The sequence below is a fragment of the Amblyomma mixtum genome, chromosome 1 (genome assembly GCF_055824585.1).
Source record: "Amblyomma mixtum isolate Tamu chromosome 1, ASM5582458v1, whole genome shotgun sequence".
In the NCBI taxonomy this organism is placed as follows: domain Eukaryota; kingdom Metazoa; phylum Arthropoda; class Arachnida; order Ixodida; family Ixodidae; genus Amblyomma; species Amblyomma mixtum.
This window is the reverse complement of record NC_143012.1, coordinates 7259143-7283422: the sequence shown is the minus strand read 5'-3', so window position 1 is coordinate 7283422 and position 24280 is coordinate 7259143. Positions and strand designations below refer to the sequence as shown.

General features: G+C 43.2%; 1 protein-coding gene and 1 long non-coding RNA gene across 2 annotated transcripts in view; both read right to left on the bottom strand.

Annotated features, from left to right (window-relative positions):
• Nucleotides 1-18929, bottom strand: part of LOC149365378 (sodium/iodide cotransporter-like) — a 34666-nt gene extending 15737 nt beyond the window's left edge. Inside the window, exons 1-3 of the mRNA XM_089568540.1 lie at nucleotides 18486-18929; nucleotides 6699-6771; nucleotides 3919-4192 (exon numbers count right to left, since the gene is read on the bottom strand). Coding sequence (XP_089424666.1) covers nucleotides 3919-4192; nucleotides 6699-6771; nucleotides 18486-18929 — 791 coding nt within the window. The remainder of the gene's footprint in view (nucleotides 1-3918; nucleotides 4193-6698; nucleotides 6772-18485) is intronic.
• Nucleotides 18930-19764: 835 nt separating this feature from the next.
• On the bottom strand, nucleotides 19765-21419 carry LOC149365377 (uncharacterized). The gene is made up of 2 exons (XR_016291319.1): nucleotides 21125-21419; nucleotides 19765-19905 (listed from the first exon to the last, which is right to left on the bottom strand). It is a non-coding gene; the product is annotated as an uncharacterized LOC149365377 (long non-coding RNA).
• Between the last annotated feature and the right edge of the window lie 2861 nt (nucleotides 21420-24280).

The following is a 24280-nucleotide window of genomic DNA, read 5'->3' as shown; positions in this document are numbered from 1 at the left end:
GCGAGCGAGCTCTCCTAAAAAGTACTGGGTGCAAGTATTGGGGACGGTGGAGTCAGGCGTTGCATATTAGTGGCCGTGTGTGGAGACTATTTCACATCATTTATGTGCTGAGTGGGCAGCTTCCGCAGCGGGGGCAGGTTGAGCATCATGGGTCGTTTCTGTGCTTTATGCTTGTATTGGTAGGTCGTCAACGTGATAGTTGGCGCGCCATAATGCAGCCCCTTCTTCAGACTTCATGCGGTAATTATCGCATGAAGTCTGGACGTAGTAGCGAAAAAGACTGTTTTTTCGCAGCTTTTGTAGAACGGCTGCACTTTCTTTGTGTGGTTGCCCGGGTTGTCCGTGCTTCTCATAGCAGTGGGATCTGGGGGTAGGGGGGGTCCCTGATTTACTTCTGGGTGATAAAGTATGCACGCTCTTGAACTCATGCTCATACACTGGTGACCTATAGTATCTATCGAATTGTGATGTGTAGGTGAGAGTTAGCTCCTAGGCATGGTTTAACGAGGCTTTGTTGGGTTTTATCAGGCCTACATGCCAGTGCGAGAACAATAGGGTAAATACATACGCACGTGCGTGTTTGCGTATAAGTATGCATGTCCTGTTGTTTTTTGCTACCATTGCCTGTAAAACACAACAGAATGCGTACATAAACTGCCTGCGTCGTGCCTCACTCTGGGAGTAGCTCTGCAGGGGATACAGGTGGAAAATCAATGTGCTCCATTCCTTCCTTCACTGTGTTAGTGTGTTATGCGTCATTTCTACCTGAGAGCTTCTATTTGATCGTTTCCGTGGTTCCTGCAACCTTTAGAGTGTGCAAGAACAATACGCTTTCTGGAGCCGTCATCTCGCTGGCATACCTCCCCTAAATGTCGAACAAGTTGGGAAACGCGGTTGGATAACACCGTACAAATCATGATTTCAGCCAACATGCTATTTTCGAAGCTAAGAGGTAAAACCAAATGTCATCGAATTTTACGAAAAGAAGAGCCTTGAAGCACTAACGATAGTTTACGATGTAGAGCATAAAAAAGAACTATTTTCATGCGGCTCAGAGAATTCTCGCAATCAGGCTCATGCTCTCGAATGCTTCCGTTTCTGGTATACAGTCCCACCTGATCTGTAGTCGGAAGGGCTCCACTATTGTTAAAACAAAAATCTTGTTTTACTAGACTGTTCTGTATCCGGCACTGTTGCTCTCAGGAGCTAGTTGTGCAAATGCATCAGCAGCGCGAACACAACACAGGAAGAATGAGGAGAAGAAGGTAAAGAGCGCTGAACTTCCAACTTTTATTTGAGCAAAACTGAACCCGCACTTATATACACATACCAGGTAAAATCCCACCAGGGGGGGTAATCAAGGCGCGCGATCGAATTGGGACCCACACGATGTCCAGGGCATCAAAAAGATAACTAGAATCGCATTATACAATGACTTCCATGAAATGAAGCACGAATGACATGCGGAAGAACAAGACAATGTAAAAAACAGGGTTGAGTGTGCGCAAATGGAAAAATGGAAAAACAGAGTTGAGGGCGCGAATTCTGCTAAAAAAACATGAGAAGGCAAGAACACGGTAAAAAGGTAAGCGATACGAAGGGTGAGACCCAACAATTAACACGGCTAGAACGAAAATGCAGTGTGCTCCTAAAAACTAGGTAAAATCAGGTAAAACCAGAAAGAAAAGTGATTTCTTTTTCAGATATTGAGATGGAAGGGGTGCTTGCGCAACCTTCATTGAGCCCTGAGATGTAGGTAGCTTCAATGATTTCGCGTGTTAGTTGGTTTTTATGTTTTTTCAAGACGATTGCTTTCTTAAAATGAGGAATGCATTTCTTTTGGCTGTCACATACGCGGGAATGGGCGGGCAGGTTCCTCAACGGCGCCCCAGTTAGATTGTTCCTATGTTCCATTAACCTTTCGTTTAAGCATCTTCCTGTTTGGCCTATGTAAGCCTTACCGCAAGCTAAAGGTAAAGCCTTACCGCGACCAGGCATCGAGATCCTTTTGTGCCTTGTGCGGAGGGTGTTGTATACTCTATACCTTTAGCTTGCGGTAAGGCTTACATAGGCCAAACAGGAAGATGCTTAAACGAAAGGTTAATGGAACATAGGAACGATCTAACTGGGGCGCCATTGAGGAACCTGCCCACCCATTGCCGCGTATGTGACAGCCAAAAGAAATGCATTCCTCATTTTAAGAAAGCAACCGTTTTAAAAAAACATAAAAACCAAATAACACGCGAAATCATTGAAGCTACCTACATCTCAGGGCTCAGTGAAGGTTGCGTAAGCACCCCTTCCATCTCATTATCTGAAAAAGAAATCACCTTTCTTTCTGGTTTTACCTGATTTTACCTGGTTTTTAGGAGCACACTGCATTTTCGTTCTAGCCGTGTTAATTGCTGGCGCTCACCCTTCGTATCGCTTACCTTTTAACCGTGTTCTCGCCTTCTCATGTTTTTTTTTTTTAGCAAAATTCGCGCCCTCAACTCTGTTTTTCCATTTTTCCATTTGCACACACTCAACCCTGTTTTTTACATTGTCTTGTTTTCCGCATGTCATTCGTGCTTCATTTCCTGGAAGTCATTGTATAGTGCGATTCTAGTTATCTGTTTGATGCCCTGGACATCGTGTGGGTCCCAATTCGATCGCGCGCCTTGATTACCCCCCTGGTGGGATTTTACCTGGTATGTGTACATAAGTGCGGGTTCAGTTTTGCTCAAATAAAAGTTGGAAGTTCAGCGCTCTTTACCTTCTTCTCCTTCTTCTTCCTGTGTGGTGTTCGCGCTGCTGCTACATATGGATCGCAACCAACTAGCCCGACAGATGGTGTTATTCAAGTTGTGCAACTTGCTTAAAAATGTATGTACAAGCACCGTGGAGGTGTCAAAAAACCTAGTAACAGAATGAGTGCTCGGAAGTCTATGCCATATTTGGCGATATTGACAAAAAAATTCTACATAGTCCCACCTTATAGCCTGAAAATCAAGAACTTCAACATTTAAACATATATAGCCCGCGGACTGCATTATGTCCAACATTCTCGGATAAAAATTTTGAATGTTGAAAACTTGTAAGGTACTGTTGTGGAAATATTTAAGGTCCATTCTTCTGATGTGCAACGAAAAATTTCTTTTAACGTGTTTCCATCGATCGCACCGAACAGTTGCGACTGCCATTGAAAATCAGTTGGGAATGCTTTTGACGATAGCAAAAACAGTAAGAGCAAAAAAAAAAATCCAGACTGCCGTCAGGTGATCCGGGTATATATTGATTGGTATGCTGAAATCTTACATTATATGAAAAAATTGCGTTCATAAATTGTTTCCCGCTGAAGAATGCTTTTCTCCAGAATTGTTGGGGTATGACCGGAAATCACGGTGCTTATCGCTACCACTCCGCCGCCAATTAACTTTGAGCGTAAACTCTAAAAACTTTTACCAAAGCCAATTGCGTCTGCTTGCACCCATCAGCACCATGAGATAGTACGTGGCATTATTTTAAAGCATAAAACGCCTACAAACATTATCAGTCAAGCTTCAGAATAACGCTTCGGAGAATTTTACTAAAGCATCTCGTAAATATATGGCTTCATATTGATTTTGTGTTTGCTGCCTGCTTGTCTCTGTCTGGCTGCTTTTTTCTTTGCATGTTTGCACGCTTTTTGTTTACTGGAAATCATAAACAAATGTGCGAACAAGCATAGAAGCGAAAAGCGGGCAAACAAACAGACAAGCAAGAAACAAACATACAAAACAACAAGAACTTCAATGCATTGCTCCGCAGGAAAGGCGTCAGTTAATTAGCCTAAGGGACAAAACAATCTCATTTTCTTGCAGCTTCACGAATTGCTGCATCTTAAGGTAGTATGTACTCAACGTGTTAAATTATGAATGGTGTTGACAGAACGGTACCTCGAAGATGGAGGTGACCTTCAGCTCGTACAAGACGGGCAAGAAGAGGAAGGCGACAATGAGCCCAGCCGGCACGAAGGCAGGAATCGCCCAGAGTGTGTGGAAGCCGTACAGGTAGTAGTGGGCCGTGAACGCAATCAGGCCCGACGCCGTGACGTTGGACGCACACATGGACAGGGCCAGCGGAAGCGTGTGAATTGTACGGCTTCCGAGGAAGGTCTCATCTTTGCCCCCGAAGCCGCGCCGCTTACGCAGGGATAGGTATAGACCAGTTCCTAGAAGAAAACAAAGCGGTACGGTAGAATACGAAAGAAGTCAACAGCCACCGAAACCAAGATGCGTAGAGGAACTTCAATATATATATTTTTAATTTGCGATGTTCTCGCACGGCTTCCACCTTCATCGTTCGCAAACGAAAAGCAGCCATACCGCCGGTGGGATCCGAACTCACAACCTCCGAATTTCGCGTCCGGTGCTCTACCAACTGAGCCACAGCGGCAGCTGTCCAATCTCCTGCTTTCGGGGATATTTATGTTTTCGCGCGTAAGTGAACCTTGAGGGTGTTCCTCAGCGCCACACTCGTCCATAGCGGCGGACGTAGTACGTCCTGTATTGCCGACGTGGAACGTCATCGAACGGTGAGGGCGGAGGCTGTGTGAGAATCCTCTTACGCTACCTATGGCATCAATATAACCAGAACAGAGACCCTCGTTAAGATATTCAGCAGTCAAGGGAAGGGAAATGAGGGGCTCGTTTGACATACATATGAAGGAAGTCAATCCCGTATAAAAATGGACTATCGACAGTCTATAGACTTCTATCGACTCTATTGACTTCCTATAGATATTGCTTTTTGTCTATTCATAGTCTATAGACCGTCTATAAACAAAAGTCCACTAAAAGTGCATGGCCATAAATCTATAGATTGTCTATAGACTGTCTATGGCATTTGTATTGCCTATAGACTTTTCTCTGTAGGCAATCTATAGACTTTATAGACAGAAGTCTATAGACACTCTATAGACTGTCTAAAAATTTTTTTCTAAGAGATATAGCCTCCGAAACCAAGGTCTCTCCGATAGCTCTCCAATTAGACCTGTCGTGTGTCAGCTGGGGCTACCTTATCCCCGCAAGCTTCTTTATCTCATCCGCCCACCTAGCGCTTTTCCGCCTCCTGCTACGCTTACCTTCAGTTAGAATCCAGTGTGTTACACTTAAGGACCATCAGTTATCTTGCCTTCACATTACATGCCCTGCCCAAGCCCATTTCTTCCCCTGGATTTCGACTAGGATGTCATTAACCGACGTTTGTTCCCTGAACCACACAGCCCTCTTCCTAACATTACATTCATCACTCCTTCATTACGTTGTTTCTCATAGCCTGAGCCGCTTTGGGACGTCAAACTCCCGTAAACAAACTTTTCTCTTGAGGGATATTAGTAAACTCCCAATCCTGATCTAGCGTTTCACGACCGTTGAAGTGCGACCACTGCGGCCGGGATCGAACTCGCGTCTTTCAGGTCAGCAGCTGAGCCCCATAACCACTGAAGCACTGTGGCGGCTTAAGGTTTAATGACAACGTAGAATGATAAATTAGGCTTACTGGAATGCAATGTATCGAACTTACGGCTTAGTTATACTTCCTGAGCTATTTCCCTATGCGTTATTTATTTCGCTGTGTAGTGTTTTCTTGCAGCTGTTTTAAGTGTAAAAAGACTCAATTAATTTTTAATTCAATTTGAATTTATTTCACGTCTCTACTATACAAAATAAGAAAACTTTTTGGACCCATCGCCAAAGGCAAGTTCGGGTCTATGTATATGGAATGCAAAAAAAAAAACAAAAACAAAAGGGCGAACTTGTACAGAATAGTACTAACATTTTATCAACATTGAAATAAAAAGATACTAAAGTAACACTGGTACAAAAGCACTCGACAAGACATAAAGACAGCATAGAAACACGCAACGGGAACACTCGGACACCGAGTATAAGTACAACCTGTCGCGGTACATAAAAATTCATAATGGGAAAAACTCTCGGAGGGAAATAAAATTTCATGGCAAGTAAATTAGTTCCGTTAAGTGTTTTTTTAAGTGCAGCAGCAAAAGTCTGTGAGTATTTCAGAAAAATAGGTAGCGCGGTCCAGATTTTTACCCGAGTATGCAGACGGCACCAAACGTTCAACAGATACGTTGCGGATGGGCGGTAGATTAAAACTGCTAAAGGAAAAGTTTCCAATGGACCCAAGCGGGGGGTGAAGTATGGATACAAGGAAGGGGTGGTTATTTCTTACTATATTGTGAACACATACACGTATTTTTAATCAGTACATTAGATCAAATGAAAGAATCATTGACTTCAGAAATAACGATTTGCTGCGCACATAGAAGTTAGACTTATTATTTTTAGTGCGCGATTTTTTAGGCAGATAATGAGATCTAAGCACGTGTGGTTAGTATCACCGCAAGTTGCGACACAGTATGATAGATGGTTTTCAATAAAAGCAAAATAAAGCATACGTAATGTAGATGCGTTAAAGTATTCTGTAACCTGATGAAGGGCATGGCATCCAGACGCCAACTTCTTGTAGACAGTCTCAATATGGTCTCACCAGTGTTTGTGTCTGTCAGAGGTCACCCCTAGATATTTACTAAAAAAACGTGAATTCTAGCAATGTGTATGTTCTTGCAATGCGCACTAGATTTTTGAGCGCTTTCAGCTTATAGCTCAAGCTAACTATTTCATAAATCAAATTCACCGCACATCGTGGTGTCTTACCGAGGCTGAGGATTGTGAGGGAGCCGAAAACTATGTAGTCCCAAAGTCGTGAGGAGCGGTCGTCTCCTGACATCTTCACAGGGACCGCGCAGAGTTGCAGTGAAAGCTCAATTCCGGCAGAGCCGCTTTTTGAGCTATTTTGTGAAAGGGAAATACAATATTCGTTCTAGACAGGGAATCAAGTATTAGCAGCTGGCACTTGGCGATCGTCACGGCTGTGCGAGACTGATCGCAAAGTGTGTGGGAGAGAGAGAGCACGTAGCGAATCAAATATTAGCAGTTGGCGTGTACGGTCGCGCCAGCCAGTGTCAGGATACTGATCACAGGAACAGAGGGAGAGAGGTAGAGAGGGTTAGGGGAAGCTTTGTTGAGTGAGCCTCGTTCCACTGTCTTCTCACTGTACCGATCAGGATTAAGGTCCATTGTTTTTGAGTAAAGCATTATCGTCCATTCACTCCATGAGCAGCTTCGCCCGAAAGTACCATGATCTGAATTTAGGGAACGCCAACTAGACCAGGATGTCGTGTATGAATGGATAAATGGATGGATGGTGGCGCCAGTCATGGGCGGGCGAGTTTGTGATGAGTTGGATAAAAGGATATGTGGGTAGGTGGGGAGGATGGACGGACGGGCGGAAGGAAGGAAGGAAATAAGGGAGGAAGGAAGGAAAGATGGACAGATGGACGGGCGGACTAAAGGATGGATGGATGGACGTACAGACGGACAGATGGATTAGCAGGTCGATGGTCGGACGGCAACACGATAGGATGAATAGGCGGGTGTGTGGTCGGCGGGATGGACGGATCCTGAATGTAATGCGCAGGACGCATTGACCTATGGATGGATAGATCGATGGGCGAGTGCGCGGATGGACGAATGGATGAATGATGCTTGAACGTTCAGCTGTGTCCATTTTGCAGTAAGGCTTTGACGTTTGTCAGCTTGTCTGGAAGCGATTAGTCACTCAAGTGTTGATAATTCGTTGTCTTTTGCGTTGCTAGACATACATTACGACCTCGTCAACCGCCCTATCCCGCGATGTAATTCCACTAATTTTGTGGCTGCGTTCTGGCTTAACATGCTGCAGATGAATAGCTTTTAAAACTACTCTGAATTCCAAAGCATACAAAATTCCTTCAGTTCCTTCAGGCGACTGGCGTTGAACAGCCGTGAGTTAGATAGTAACCTAATATTTTCTAAGCATTTTCAAGCAGTGGAGGAGGTATCGTCTTTTGTTCAAGCTTACGTTTTTTCTCAAGCATGCAGCTGTTTGAATAATTAAACCGCTCATATTGAAAAACGAAGGAATCCGTCTAATTAAGTTTCAACATCATCTTGTCTAGATATTACTTGCATGATGAAGCACCGTCACTGCCCTTCATTTTCTGTTTCAAGTTTACATTGATGTCTTGTTCTCCGTTTTGGCCCTTGAAAATCCTGCTAAGCCACCTCTTGCTCAGGACGAACTGGCGGGCTAGTTGGTTACACATCTCAAAAATTTTAACGAGCGCACGAGAATGAAATGAGGACTGAAAGAAGACACACACCACAAAGCGCCGTGGTGTGTGTCTTCTTTCAGTCCTCGTTTAATTCTCGTGCGCTCGTTAAAATTTTTGACACCTCTTGCTGCTCCATCACCCAGTATCGATCCTCGCCATAACGGACGAACTAGCGGATCCCGTGTGCCCGAATGTATAATATCTAAGGTGTCGTCTGCTTATCGTTCACTAATTTTGGTGGGAGACATGACCAACTGTCGCTTTGCTGCAGTGTAAGTATATTTTAATGATTGTATAATTTTATGTGTGCAATTAACCTCTTCAGCGGGTGGTCCGGAACTAGTGGCACATGGACTGAAGAACTCAAAAGCAAAACCTGTGTATATACCTCGTCGGCGAAGTCTACACGAGAAGCTGGCAAGATAAAAAAAATGTGGCGTCGGTTTCTTGAAATAACCATTACCTGCAACGAAGTGGAGCTGCTTGAAACCGCGTACTGTCAGAAAGCTTACAAGTAAGCAAGCAAGCGAGCACGCCATATCATCATCGTAATCAGCCTGCAGTGCAAAGGCCTCTCCCGTGTCTCTCCAATTGACCCTGTCCTTTGCCATCAGCGGCCACCGAATCTCCGCAAACTTCTTAATCTCATCCGCCCACCTAACTTTCTGCCACACACTGCTACGCTTGCCTTCCCTTGGAATAGACTCCTTTACCCTTAAGGATCAGCCGTTATTCCTGCCTTCGCAATACATGCCCTGGCCAAGCCCATTTCTTCCTCTTGGTTTCAACTAAGATGTCATTAACCCACGTTTCTTCCTTCACCCACTCTGCCCGCTTGCGGCCTCTTTTACGATACAAATATTTTTCTTTCCATAGCACGCAGCGTTGTCCTTAACTTAAGCGGAACCCTTTTTGTTAGTCTCCGCGTTTCTGCTCGTAGGTGAGCACCGGTAAGATACAGCTAACGCATACCTCTCTCCTGAGGGATATTGGTAAACTGCCATTCATGATCTGAGAGAACCTGCCAAATGCGCTCCACCCTATTCTTATTCTTCTAGTTATTTCCCTCTCATGATCCGGATCAGCTGTCATTGCCTGCCTTAAGTAGACGTATTCTCTTACCACTACCAGCACCTCGCCATCGATTGTGAACTGCTGGTCTCTTGCGAGACCGTTGAACATGAATTTGGTTTTCTGCATGCTAATTTTGAGACCTACCATCTTGCTCTGGACGCCTAACTCACTGATCAATCTTTGCAGCTCATCTCCTGAGTTACTTAGCAAGGCAATGTCATCAGCGAATCGCACATTACTTAGGTATTCTCCATTTCGAGCCCTTTTTGTTAGCCTGCATGTTTCTGCCCCTTAGGTGAATACCGGTACGATACAGCTGTTATATACTTTTTTGAGGGAAATATGTTTACGTCGCAATAATTTCATCGATATTCTTTGCTCTTCGTCTGCGTGTAACAATGCTGTGGGGTGTGCAGTGCACCGGAATGAAGAGCTTGAGATTGGTTTCGACCCCATGGGGTTCTTTTAATAACACGCAGGGATCAGTGAAGAACTGTGCATTTCGCCAGCGTAGAAAATGTGGACGCCGTGGACGGCATTCAAACCGCTGCCCACAGAGCATCAAAAAAATAAAAACGGTGGGCGCGTGTGGGCGCCTGTGTTTTGTACACAAAACTGCGGATAATGCAGGTGCGTAGGGCAGACGCAGACGTGGCCTCATAATGGGAATACCACAAAAGGCAGGGCCAGGGAAGCTGCCCAGAATAGAACTAGTGTCACAGTTACCTTTTTGTTTTACTTACTTCAGATGTTTTCTCGTCTTATTTCGTCAAAACCAACCAGCCGCATATAACACCCAGCGTATATAGAGAAATACTTGGGCAAAATGGAAGCAAAGCTGAACAAAGTTAGCGTGACAGATGCTTGAGTCATCACTAATACACACACGCGTCAGTGTTCCGCTCGTTGAAGGTTGAAGGTTGAAGGTTGAAGGTTTATTTCCGCAACTGGGTGTTGCGAGGACAGCCAGGGAAAAAGCTGTATAGACAGCTTGAGAGGTCCTGGCTTCCTCTTACAGTGCAGCATTGACGGTGGCGGAGTACGACATCAAACAAAATGTAAGTAAAGTATGTTCGGAACAGAGAATGAGACATGTACGTTCAATACGTAGTACATTGTGCTTATAAAAGAAAGAAGAACTACATTAGATCAAAGAGCCTATAAAGGCAAACACAGGGAGGAGAAAATAAATGACAGCAAAATTGACAGGTGCACTCAAAGTGGTAATAGGAAGAAAAAAAACTACATGAACATTTGGGGCAATTCTTTCAGAGAAATATTGGATAGGTCAAGATTCTTGTGGCAGTACAACTGGTTCAGAAGTGTCGGTAAGGTATGCTGCAACATTTGCTTGCCATAGTTTGTGCGGCATTTCTTAACATTCCAAGGTTCTGCTGCTCGGGTATCATACACAGTTCTGCTTTGCTCTAGCCCAGCCAGTGTAAGTAAGGAGTCATCATTTTTCATTATGGCGAGTTTATATTTATAGCACAGCCTATAGTTATAGATGGACTTCATTGGTATGACGTTGTGTCGATGGAAAAGGCTCGCCGTGTGGAAGAAATATGGCACTTTACATGCAATGCGTATAATTCGTTTTTGTAACACTGTGAGTTTGTTAATATTTTCAGCTGTTGTTGTTGCCCACACCATACATCCGTAGTTGGCTATAGAAGAGAACAAAGAGTGGTAAAGTAACATGTTGACTGACATAGGAAAATTAAAGCAATTGCGGCGCATGATACCAACTGTTCTGGAAAGTTTCTGAACTACGTAATTAATATGGTCATTCCATGACATATCTGCTGCAAAGTAAACGCCCAGAGTTTTCACAGACTGCACAAACTCTATTCTGGTATTGTTTAATTCAATTAGAGGTAGTTCAATGTGTTTGTGACGTGGGTGAAACATGACTGCTGCCGTTTTACTAACGTTAATTCTTAAGTGATTATCAACCGTCCAAGTATTTATTGCTTTTAAGGTTTTATTAGCTCGATTTGCAAGATCAGCAGTTGAAGTACCCGAAAAAAACAGACTAGTGTCATCTGCGTAAATTATATACTCAGCAGTGCTATCAATGCGAACAATATCATTGACATAAAGAACAAAAAGAAACGGACCCAAAATGCTCCCTTGCGGAACGCCAGAAGCTACCGCTTTCAAATGGGAGCATTCACCGGCAATACTGACAAACTGAGACCTATGTCGCAAGTATGAGGAAATCAGCATATGGGCTATGCCTCTAATACCGTAGTGATCTAATTTTTTAAGCAGCACAGAGTGGTTAACAAGGTCAAACGCCTTTGAAAAATCTAAAAATAATCCAAGTACCATGTTTTTTGACTCAAAATGTTTTAGTATGAATTCTTTCTGAGCAAGGAGAGCTAACTCAGTCGATCTGTTTTTACGAAAGCCATATTGAGCATTAGTGATAATGTTATATCTTTCAGTGAAGCAGGATAGTCGTTTAAGAATAACTTTTTCGAGGCCTTTAGAAAATACAGGTAAGATTGATATCGGGCGATAGTTTGCCATTTCATTTTTGTTTCCTTTTTTATACACTACTGTCACTTTTGCCCTTTGCATAAGACGCGGAAAAACTCCGGAAACCAAGGAGAGGTTGAAGATATGGGCGAGGCAAGGTGCAAGAATGTCGATGGTAAATTTTATGGGCTGTATCTGGAAACCTGACGCGTCTGTAGCTTTACTATTATTAAGTGATAAAAATTCTGTAATTACTTCATTTACTGTAACAGGTGTTAGAAATATTGTTTTACCATTACGGGCACTCATATAGGACAGATTTACGTCGCCGCTTGATGTGTCAGCAAAGGAAAGAAAGTAGTCATTAAAGGCATCTGCTAGATCAGCACCTTTTAGTTCAATCCCTTCATGAATAATTTTTGTGGTCGGTTCGGAAGAATTAGCGAAGATAGATTTTAAAACCTTCCAAACTTTTTGAGATTGTCCAGCAGTTGAATTAAAGCGGTTATAAAGATATTGCTTTTTAGCGACGCGAAGTTGCTTTGTGACGAAGTTCCTAAATTTTTTGAATGTTTTCAGCTCTTCAGGGCACCTACTTTGCAAAAACAGTCTATAAAGTTTATCTCGTTTTTTTATCAACTGCAACATGTCCTTGTCGACCCATGGTTTCTTACTTTTCTTTGATTGGTAGAATTTCTTCAGTGGAAAGGAAGCATTATAAATGTCAGTGAATATCTCTAAAAATTTTTCGTAAGCTTCATCAGGGTCGCTTTCCTCAAGAACATGTTCCCAGTTAACAATAGATAAGCGTTCCTTAAACTCGCATAACGTCTGATCATTTATAACTCGATAAAAAGATGTTTGGTCTGGTTGTCGTTGAGAATTCAGAGTGAGATTGGCAGATATGAATATTGGCATGTGATCACTTAGAGCATAAGCGATGGTGCCAGATTTCAAGCTTTCTGTTTTGAAGTTTGTTATGAACAGATCTAAAAGTGTTTCTGATTCTGTCGTAATCCGTGTAGGTGACATGATGACGTTTTCACAGGAGTGAACGTTAAGTAAAGTATTGAACTCGACTGTTGTGTTATTGTTGGCCAGCATGTCAATGTTAAAATCGCCACCTAAAATTAACTGATATTGGTTGATGTTAACAAATTCTAGGAATGAATCAAGAAATAAAAAGAGCTCAGCAGAACTGCTACCCGGTGGACGATAGCAGACACAAAATATCCTTGTGCCAGACTTGACTGCCAGGACTTCGTAATGGGGTGTAATACAACAAAATTCAGGCAGCATTTCTGATTCCATAAGATTTGAAACTAACATTGAAACACCACCTCCCCTTCTTATGGATCGGTTCAAATAGAAACACTTGTACGTCGGAATAACATAGACGTCACCTTCACAAGTAAACCACGTTTCTGAAAACATAACAACATTGAAACGAGCTTCCACTTCGCTGAAAAAACAGTCAAGTTCTTCTTGCTTATTTCGACCAGATCTGAGATTAACATGAATACAAGAGCAACAATGAGGATTATCAGGCTTAATGGAACTACTGAGGTCAGAAAGATCAACAAGATTAGTATAAAGAGACATCGAAAAAAGAGTGCCGCGTGTTACCGCAAATTACTGGCTTTATAACTGGTGCAAATCTGCTGCACAATGGATGACAATCGCGGGATCATGTTGTTTCCTTCTGACGAACACTCTCCCATTCCGGTGCCAAGCGTACTGGTAGTCATTTTCACCTGCCCAAGCCTTTGCATAGCGCAAGAGCTCACGGCTTTGACGCGTCATGTTTTCGCTGACTGAAACATCTGACTGAACATCTCTTAAAACTGTCCGCTTCTGAAACCACACGTCACGAGTTGAGAGCTTTGAAAACCGTACAATGATCCCGGGCACCTTTCCTGCCTTTGAAGGAAGTCTGTGCACAACATCAACATCATTCAAAGTGAGCTCTGGCAAATTCACAGATCTTGCTACGTCATTTACCTTTTCCATCAGATTCTCATCATTTGTCACCGGTATGCCGTGCACCTCAAGGTTCAGCTTTCTGTTTCGCCACTCAAGGTCGTTTACAGTCATTTTCAACGACTCAACATCATCAGCGTCGACTTTGGTTTCAAGTGCACTAACACGTTTCTTTAAGGTACTGATCTCTTTCTCGTGTTTTACCTGTTGCTCAAGTATATCATCGTATTTTTTGACATTAGTTCAGTAGACTTCTTCACTTCATCGACTTGGTCAGGCAGGCCAGCAAGAGCATCAAGTTTTTGACATATTCCGGCTAAACAGCTAGCAAGGTCAGGTTGCGTGCTGGGTGTGTCAGAGCTTCCTGCGTTTGTTTTACGACAGTCTGGACATCGCCACGCTTTGCGACCTTTCTCGCCTTTTCCCTTATATGTTGACGCAGAAACACCAGAGCAATTGCCGAGATGGTAGGTGTACTCACATTCGGCGCACTTGAGGGCGAGTCCGTCACTTGGAAGACATTTGTCGCAAGAAGGACATGTCTCCGGCATGTTAGCCTTGGTATAGCTTGTGCAACATACAGGTTTAAAATCGATAAATCTTTCTCCTAACACTACAACCGAGAGCACGGTAGAAAACAAGGCGGCAGCGAGCAACACGGCAGCAGCAGCGGTGGTGAAAGAAAAAAATGGCAAGTAGAAAAGTAGGTTTTTTACCAACCTGTAAGACGAAAACAAAGCAGATAAGGGGGCGTCCGATCACCACCGTCGCTGCTGCTCGTGTGACCCGTTTACAGCTTGGCCGAAGAAGCGCGGTGGCGCAGAAGTCTGTGACGTCACACTTAGAGCTGTCTTGAGGCCAGCGCAGCAGGGTTCGTCGCTGAAATCTGCAGATGCAAGTAATTCACGGGAGCTGAGCGTCGGTAGGCACACTGGAATGTCCGCCTTCAGGACAGAACAAGGCAGCGCACTGTAGCAGCAGGCAGTCAGGGGTAACCCACCTTTTCAATTCAATTCAATTCATTTTATTTTCCAGAAAGATTCTGGCGGATTCATAGGCAAAAAGCTGTTCCTGACAGCTTGACAAAGGCCTATAAAACCACCAACGAGGCAGTAGGTGATGACCTTATGATGCAGAATATTGAAAGAAGAATAAAATATGTTTAACACAAAATATATGACTACAAACATGGATAATGGCTGAGTAGAAAAATATACATTAACAAGAACATACATTAACAAGAATTACATTTTAGAGCTTGGCACCAGTTTTACAGAAAACAGTATTAACGAAGTATCGATTATAACTTCAAAGGAAATTTACACATATTGTTTTAGAAATACAATTATGTGGCATACAAAAAAATAAAAGACATTAAGGCTAAGCAAATAATAGCATAAACAAACTATCCATCAAATAGTTAACCGGTAATATATATAGGAAAAGGCACATAATACACACAATCTCGAAACCTACATTATATAATTATAGCTAAAATGAGTACACTTGTGCACATCTGGTATAATTTGTAAATAAAGGTACAGCTATGTGGACAAGAATTGGTCAAGTAACTGTTTTAGTGTAGGCCTAGTTATGTGTTTGTATTTATTTAGAATGACTGGAAGATTATGCTGAAGTGTTTGCACTTTATAATTTGTGCGGAAACGAGGTATGAACCATGGATCAGTGTTCCGTGTATGAGTGTTTTTATTGAGTTCTAAAGAGGCTAATGACTTAAGGAAATGCCTGAAAGAATCCATTGCTAAATAAAATGATCGCAGGACTCGAAACTCGTAAGCACGTTTGATGCTAATTATATTGTAGGACTGAAAATATTCAGCTGTTGACGACAGGAAGTCTATATTGGCGATGTTACGAATATTTTTTTTTTCTGGAGTACGTATATCCTCTGGACATTTCTTTGTGATGTAGTCAACCAAACTAGATTGCAATAGTTAGTGTAGGAGGCAAACAAGGCATTGTAGACTTGTAGTTTTATTTTTGTTGGTAGAAAAGAACGGCAACGTGATAATGCCCCTGTAACTGTTGAAAGCTTTTTGCAGAGGTTATCTATGTGACAGTCCCACATAAGATGAGAACTAAATGTTATTCCAAGTATCTTGATTTCTTCAACAATCTCAATAATTTGGCCTTCGCAGCGGATATCTTGCTCAATTTTAACTAACTTATTTCTAGCGCGAAAAATAACTGCTTTGGTTTTTGAGGGGTTGATCTTCAGCTTATTTGATCGTGACCAAAAGATTAATTTTTCAAGAATGTTATTACCCTTTGATATAAGAGTATTAACATCACTGCCTGATAGCAAAATACTGCTGTCATCTGCGTACACGATAAATTTAGCCACCCCGTCAATATGGGCAATATCGTTTATATAGATGATGAAAAGTAATGGGCCCAAGATGCTACCTTGTGGTACACCAGTTAATATTGGTAGAGGTGAAGATTTATGATTGCCAAGGTGAACACACTGAGTCCTATTTTTTAAGTATGACCGAAGTAATTCAAGAGATTTGCCACGAATGCCATAATGTGTGAGCTTAAATATTAAAATGTTGTGATCAAGAGAATCGAAAGCCTTACTGTAGTCAATAAAGAGACCAAGTGTAAAGAGTTTTTGATCAATATTTTGCAACACAAATTCTTTAAGTGATAGAAGTGCAGATTCGGTTGATCGTCCCCTTCGAAATCCAAACTGGTTATCTGAGAGCAAGTTACGCGTGTCCAAAAACTTGGTTAATCGCACAGATATTATTTTTTCCAAACCCTTTGAAAAAACAGGTATTACAGATATTGGTCTGTAGTTTCTCGCATCATTTTTATCCCCGCTTTTATATATGATGGATACCCTAGACCTCTTCATGGCAGTAGGAAATACACCTTTTTCTATAACAAGGTTGAATATGTATGCGAGTACCGGGACGATATGCTGCAAAACGTGTTTTACGGGCGTAATCTGTAAGTTATCTATATCCAGGGCTTTGCTGTTCTTTAGATTCATAAATGTGCTGTAAATTTCATGTTCAGTTATTAAATGGAGAGCAAAACTCTCTACAGGGCTATTGTCGGTAGGCTGAACAGGAGGAAGGCAGCTGTCTTCTGCGGCAATATCGACAAACACTTTATTGAAATGATCAGCCAGTTCTTTACCAATAAGCTCGCGGTTATTGTGTACTATTCTGTCAGGAATAACATGTTTATTTTGGCGACCTAAAACATTATTTATCACCTTCCATGCAACTTGTGGTTTTTTGCTAACGATATCAAAGAACAGGTGTTCATAATACGCAGTTTTTGCGCGCCTAAGTTCTTTATTTACTCTATTTCTATAAGACTTAAATTCTGTTAACGTTGCCAGGAACCGAGTTCGTAAGAAAGCATGGAAAAGTTTATTCTTCTTTTTAATCATCCCGAGAAGGTATGGTGTGATCCATGGTTTCCTAACTCTTTTCGATGGCTTGAAAGTTCTAAAAGGGAAGTGCATTGTGTATAGTTTTACAAAAAGTTCCATGAATTTTAAATATGCTTCATTTACATCAGTAATTGTATATATAACTGACCAGTCCTGCGCACCAATATCTCTTTCGAAAGAAAGGAGAGCCTCTTCAGAGAGGGACTGAACTGTAACTATGTCTCGTCTGTAGGTTCTCTGCCCAAGTCGGTTACAGTAGAACATAAAGATTGGACAGTGATCACTAATATCAAACGCGATTGTTCCGGCATGAGAAATGGTGTTTTCAATATTTGTAATAAAAAGGTCAAGAGAAGTGGAAGAAGAAACCGTCACTCTTGTGGGCGATGTGATTATGTTAATAAAGCCAGTTGAATAAACAGTGTTGTTAAAGTCTTGTGCATTCGAGCTATCACTGCAAACGTCTGTGTTGAAATCACCGCCACAAATCAGCGTAAAATTGCCATCGGAAACAAACTGCAAGAAGTTTTCAAAAAAATTCATGAACTCCCTAAAATTGCCCTGTGGAGGGCGGTAAACAACAGCTATTAGTTCAAGGTTCTGCTTTAAAGTTAGGATTTCATAGTCTGGGGTAATAATACAATATTCAGAGAGAAGTTCGTAATCCCGAGTAGGTTCAACATAAATTGCAACACCACCCCCTTTGCGGTTAGTACGATTCATGACAAAACTCTTATAATTGTCAAAATGAAGTATGTCGCCCTCATCATAATACCATGTCTCGGTCAACATTATTATGTTATATGAAAAAGAAAACTGACTTAGGAGATAAGATATGTTATCATGCTTTCCGGGTGCGGAGCGTGCATTAATGTGCAGAGCTGAAGTATACGATGCAGAGGGAGAGGGAACTGCTTGAGGTAAAACAAAATTGTAATATTCCATTGTCAATTTTTTGTTTTCTTAGGGTGATTGGCTATGAGGTGGTACTGAAAATATCTTAGCAAGATCGTCTTCTTGGGCAATGGGTACAATCTCAGAACAATCGGACTGCCTTGCAAGGATTTTTCCGTTTTGTGTCCACACTGACTTCCATTTGTGTTCCTTCTTACGCTTTATTGCCATACTTAGAAGCTTCTTCAGACTGGGGCATAAGTGCTCATTCACATATATCGGATTGTCATTATCCAGTCCAATGTCGCGGTTGGTGAAGCGAGCTTTCTTTCCTTTCTTTAGTGTGATGTCACGTTTCACTCTAGACTTAAATTGTACAATTATATTTGTTTTGTCACTGTTTCGGATCGGAACCCGATGGCAAACCTCGATATCGTCTGCAGAGATTGGTTCTTTGATGACATCACCAATTTTTGATACAATGGCAGTGATGTTTTCATCTTCTGTTTTTGAAACACCCTGGATCTCAATGTTTGCATTCCTGGAGTATTGTTCAATGTGAACGAGCTGCTTTTCAAGGTCAGCATTTTTCTTTTCAAGAGCCACACATCTCTCAAGAGTTGCCTGGTTTTCTGTGGCAAGTTTAGCATTCTTTGCTACTTCCGCATCGAGTTTTTTCTTCAGTGATTCAATTTCTTCATAAGCAAACTCAAGACTCGTTGTCATGCTTTTCTGCTCAGACTTCAGATCGCGCATTTCATTACGCAAGTCCCTTTCATAGGCCTCTCGGGCCGTTTTAAATTCCTGCCTGAGATCATCTTTGAGCTTCGCGTAGATTTCGTCTTTGATTTTGGCAATTTCTTTTGACATCTTTACGAAGGAAAAACAGCCCTAGTCACTTGGCAGCAGCGACGGTAGAGTATGAAAAAGGAATACACCGTACAACATACACTGCACTAACCTGCGTAAAAACGGCAGAAACAGCGTGAGGTGATGCACCCAGGTCGTCGTCGCTACTGCCAAGTGAAAGCCGGCAGCCTCGTAGGCTTCTTTTTACAGCAAGAGACAGGTGACGTCACGGCCTCTGGTGTCGATAGGAAACGCTGCTGGTCGCAACGCTATCGTCCGCTTGAGCGTCGTTCCGGTGGGTGTCGTTCCGATGGGCGTAGGCGCACGTGTATTCAGCCGATCCTTCCGTAGCCACTCGTTGTACTTTCGCAGTCAATCTGCGTAAAAACGGCAGAAACAGCGTGAGGTGATGCACCCAGGTCGTCGTCGCTACTGCCAAGTGAGACGAAAACAAAGCAGATAAGGGGGCGTCCGATCACCACCGTCGCTGCTGCTCGTGTGACCCGTTTACAGCTTGGCCGAAGAAGCATAGAGAAAGATATTGGTAAAGAGCGGACACTCCCATAGGGCCCAGCGGCCCATTTGACTGCAGCGCACCAAGCGGGCGGAGTCTCATAACATCCGGTTTCGGTTTCAACGCGCGCAGTTTGAATGGCTGCATGCGCTGCGCCTCGCTGCCTGGGACGACTTCCGGTTCCGGTTTCAGGGGCGCGCGGTTTGAATGTTAGCATACGCCGCGCCCCGCTGCGCCGTTGGCAGCGTATAATTAAATAGATTTCGAGTGCTTTTGACCAGCCATGAACGCAGCTGCATCACAGCCTTTGCCAAATATTAGCACTCCACAAAAGACACCAGGTTTTGAGTGAAATGAGAACATTTATTTTGTGCAACATAAACAAAGCCGTGGGATGCGCAAGATGGTTCCTGGCCTCCTGCTCAAGTTGATCCTGTTGCGGCACCACGGCACACAGCAGGTGTTGCCGACGGGTGGCATCACCTGAAAAATTCGCAAGTATGGTCATTCTCAGTCACCTTATATTGTAACTCTGTAAACAGTGAAAAGGTGCGAAAGCGGCGAGGGAACGAAATTACGAGCGGAGTAAACATGTTTTTGCGAAACTCGCGTGCTGAACGTCGTTGCGCAAAGTACAATACACATACCGTACTACACGGCAGATACCAATCAGCTTTTTGCAAGCATTTCTACATTCCCCGACGTTATTGTCTACCTTCTAAAACCTAGGTGGACAGCAGAGTACGCGGTTCGAGAATATTTCGTACAAAGACGGCCACAACACGGACTACGAACCAGAAGTACACAATGTGTTAGGAGCACTGAGAAATACACAGGTGCAACGTATGTTTTAAGAAGCATAGAAAATTAAACTATCGGCGCAACAGTTCTTGGTTTTCAAGCTCTTTAGAGTTTAGAAAGCCCGACGCGTTGCCTTTTTTTGCCGGTTTTCAAAAGCGCATTCCTGTGTTGTCAATGCACGGGTGAAATGTGCGTTTCCACGAGCGCAGATAACGGACTCTTTCACACGTACTACATACATACATACATACATACGTACTACAAGAGTAAGGTTTTTGAGCTTTTCGTGCGTCATCTTTTTTTCCACCAGTCTTGAAAACTACGGTCCCGTACTTGCTGCGCGGGAACGGTCGTCTTCGCCGTTCGCCCACTTTCAAAAAAGTACATTTTAACCTTACACCGACAAATGTCACCCATAAGAAGTTACATATTGTCGGGGGCCATACAAAAACGTGACGTCCCGAGAAAGCGCGAAACCAAGCAAAACTAACCGCTAGGCACAGCGCGTCGGGCCACAGGCCGTGGGCAGGTTTTTTTTTTTGTTTCTACGCGCCGACCGGCGAGGCTGCATCATGCAGCATCATTCCTCCCGCCGCTCCCGCCACGGCGTAGCATGACACAGCGTGCGCGCGCCCTTCACAACTGCGCCGGCGTACTAAGCTAGAGTGCTCGAAATGCAGCGTAATTTTGCATAAAGTGCTTGAAATGTAGCGTACTTTTGCAAAAAAACAAAACATTCCTTCCTTGACGTTGTCACAAACTGCAAGAATGCCGTGAACAACAGCCGGCTGGCCACAGAGCGAGCGCGCCGCTTCACGAACTGCAGACAGGCAACGGCGGCCGGCGCGGCCGCCTAAATTGCATGCAATACAGCGTACTTCCACAAATAAACATTTCTCACCTTGCCGCCGTCATAAACAGGAGGAGTTCTGCGTCGAAGGGCAAGAGAGACGAAAAAAATTGCGGTCTGCACGCACGAACAAATACGCCGCACGCTTTCACGCGCACGAAACAGCCCCCACGATGCTCCGTTGTCTGCCACTTGGATGGGTCTGAGCCGCCGCGCCGGCTACCCGCCCGCGCGCGCGCGCGCGTTTAGAGACTGGTGGCGCCATCCTGGAGTTGGAAGATTATCTAGTGGAGGAGGAGGATTGCGCGTCATTTCCTGGGGCCAGATTTCGCCGAGTGTCCGCTCTTTACCAATATCTTTCTCTATGGAAGAAGCGCGGTGGCGCAGAAGTCTGTGACGTCACACTTAGAGCTGTCTTGAGGCCAGCGCAGCAGGGTTCGTCGCTGAAATCCGTAAGACGAAAACAAAGCAGATAAGGGGGCGTCCGATCACCACCGTCGCTGCTGCACTTCGGACAAAACTTATGCTACTTTATTCTAGGGAATGTCATTTGATATCTTAGCTGTTTCGAAAGTCACGTTTTTCGAGTTTTTCGTTCTTTACAGCGGTTAAGGTTTGCCAACCGTTTTGCTTTCCGTGGTTCTTCTTTCTGGCGACACTGATCTGTCGTGTAGTCACTAGGGGGCACTTAAAAGTTAAAAAAAAAAACTTAAGTGGCCCCGGTAATTTTTAAGGAACTTGTTAGCTAATTTTCAAGGAAATTGAGGAAATCAAGTGCCAGAAATTTGAAACCATGGCAATTCAATTCTTCTAATTCTATGCTATTCCTATGTAGTTGGTACAATTGTAAGTACTAGTACTGACTGTTACATGTTAACATTTCCTTTTTCTCCCCTTAGAAGAGGTCACACTGTTTCGGCCGATCACGAGTTTCGTTTCGTAACACCGCCATTGTTTGGGCGACGCAGATTGTTTGGATGAGCCATTTAGCATTCGAATTAATATTACTGAACTGCTTACAGATGTGGCTATGTATGCAAGTGTGTTTCGTTCAGTTCATTGCTGGTAGAAACCCCTCATTCGCCAGTTTGTGCTCATATCTTCATTCGTCATGTCGTCCCGGATTTTTCTGTGATGCTTCTATGTCTAAGAAATCCTACGCGAACAAAGTTACCGTAAAGAACTTTTAAAATTAATGAACCTTTGCAAAAGCCCCCGCCGAAGCGCGTGTTGAACAATATTCAGTACAGTGTAACTTTCAGTGTTGTGAACAATTTGGAAAGTATTGAAGTATTGCTTCCTGGTAAGAAGGCGTACTTTGGGCTAATATGCAGGAAGTTTTCTCCGCGAAGTTCCGCTTAATGCAATTTAAAAACGGTGCAGTTTGCTGAAGTTCGCAGGGCCATACGTTTTTTAGGATAGTATATCTGCTTTCAGTGCTACAACTAAGCAGATGAATTGCGGTCGTACACATTGCGAGAAAAACCACTTTTACAAGGTAAGGACACATGAATTGGAGAAAAAGGGGGCTTAATGTTTTAAAGGAGTTTAAAATCCCTGCAGCCCTGCAAGAATTTACACTGGAAAAGGCACTTGAAAGTACCGAGAGACTTGCTTAGTTAGGAACAGTGGCAATACTGAATGCCACATTTTAGAAGAAAAGTACTGCATTTTACTAAAAGTGCGAAGCGCGCAATTCATATTTTGAATTTTCGGTCTTGGAAAATGAAAGCTTTTTGGAAAAAATTTAACGCTTGTCATTTACTAGTGGATATATTAGTGCTTCGGCGCTGTAAACTAGCCAACGAGGCTATAATAGTATAATTTTAATGATGACTCAATAGAAGGTAATTAAGCATTCTATTCCTCAGATTTTCAAATTTAGCGGTGCTGATGACGTCACAACCCCTCGCCTAATCACAGAAAAACCCAGTGATTTTTGCAGTACGACAGCTTAAGTGCTATTTTATAAAAACCATCATGTGCACATAACAGTACCGGCAAAAAATGAAGAGTCTAAAAGCGTTGTAGCATAAAGATCCACATGGCTAAAATATAAGCTGTTAAAGTGCATCACCAAGTTAGATATCGCCACACACTAATCCGATTATGTTGGCTGAACTTAGGCTAAACATAATGGCTTGAGGTGCAGATCAAGTCAGGCGACCTGACTGGCACCTCGAACGGCAATGTTGAGGTTGACCTACTGAACGTCACAGTATTTACTGAACAGTGCCGCTTGCTTGTGCTGCAGTAATCAGCTGCAGTTTATCTTATGTTAACGCACGAGGTTACATTAAGCAATGCAACAAACCGTGCCACGAACATAAATTCGTAGCGTACTACCTATGATATTTCATTGGCGTTTTAAAATGGACTTTTTTCTAGTAGCGCACTCCTCTAGAGGCCGCTATGCGAATTAAGCCTGCCTAGCCAGGCCGGTTACGTTCCCTCATATCTTTTCTGCGAAAATCCCTTACTATGACGGGGAGCTCTTACATTCAGGCAATAGTTAAAAGCAGTACTGGCTTTGTCTAGACAGAGCAGGTAAACGTGACATCTGTGGACAAACCTGTCGTGCTGTACGTTGTCACCGCTGGGCTCTAAACATGAATTACCCTAAAAGGAAGTAACAAGGGAGGAAACCGCTCTTTAGCGCTCTCCGTAATAGGGGCAGGGTTTCCTGCCTATGGCCTCCATCACTAAAAGATTTTCATCACTATAAATGCGGAATACTTACGGTTGATAACGAAACAGATCTCCTCTTCAAAACGTGCGAAGTTTTTGCAGTTACGAAGAGTTTAGGTGAGGTTCTAATCTCCTCTATTTATTAACCTCAAGACTTCCTGCGCCGCGTTTAAGCGTTTCCTTCCAAACTACTTCAAATTACTATGCACTGAGATGAGAATATGCATTCATTGCCAATGGTAAGCGTTCCCCATATTTAGTGATTGAAATCTATCCCGGACCTTGGCTTGAACACCCCGCCCTTGAAAGGAGCGCGCTAGAAGACTCCTTGCTCCCTTTTTTCTCCCTTACAAGGCAATTCATGTTTACAGCGTACACCGTTAAGTCCCAGGTTCAAATATGCAGGCGCGTCTACGCTGCGTGGGCCTAGAAGACCTTATTATTGTCTTGCAGTTCGTCGTGCTGTTGGTTGCACAAACGCTGTACGTGGAAAAGCATGTGGAAAATTGTGGAAGAATG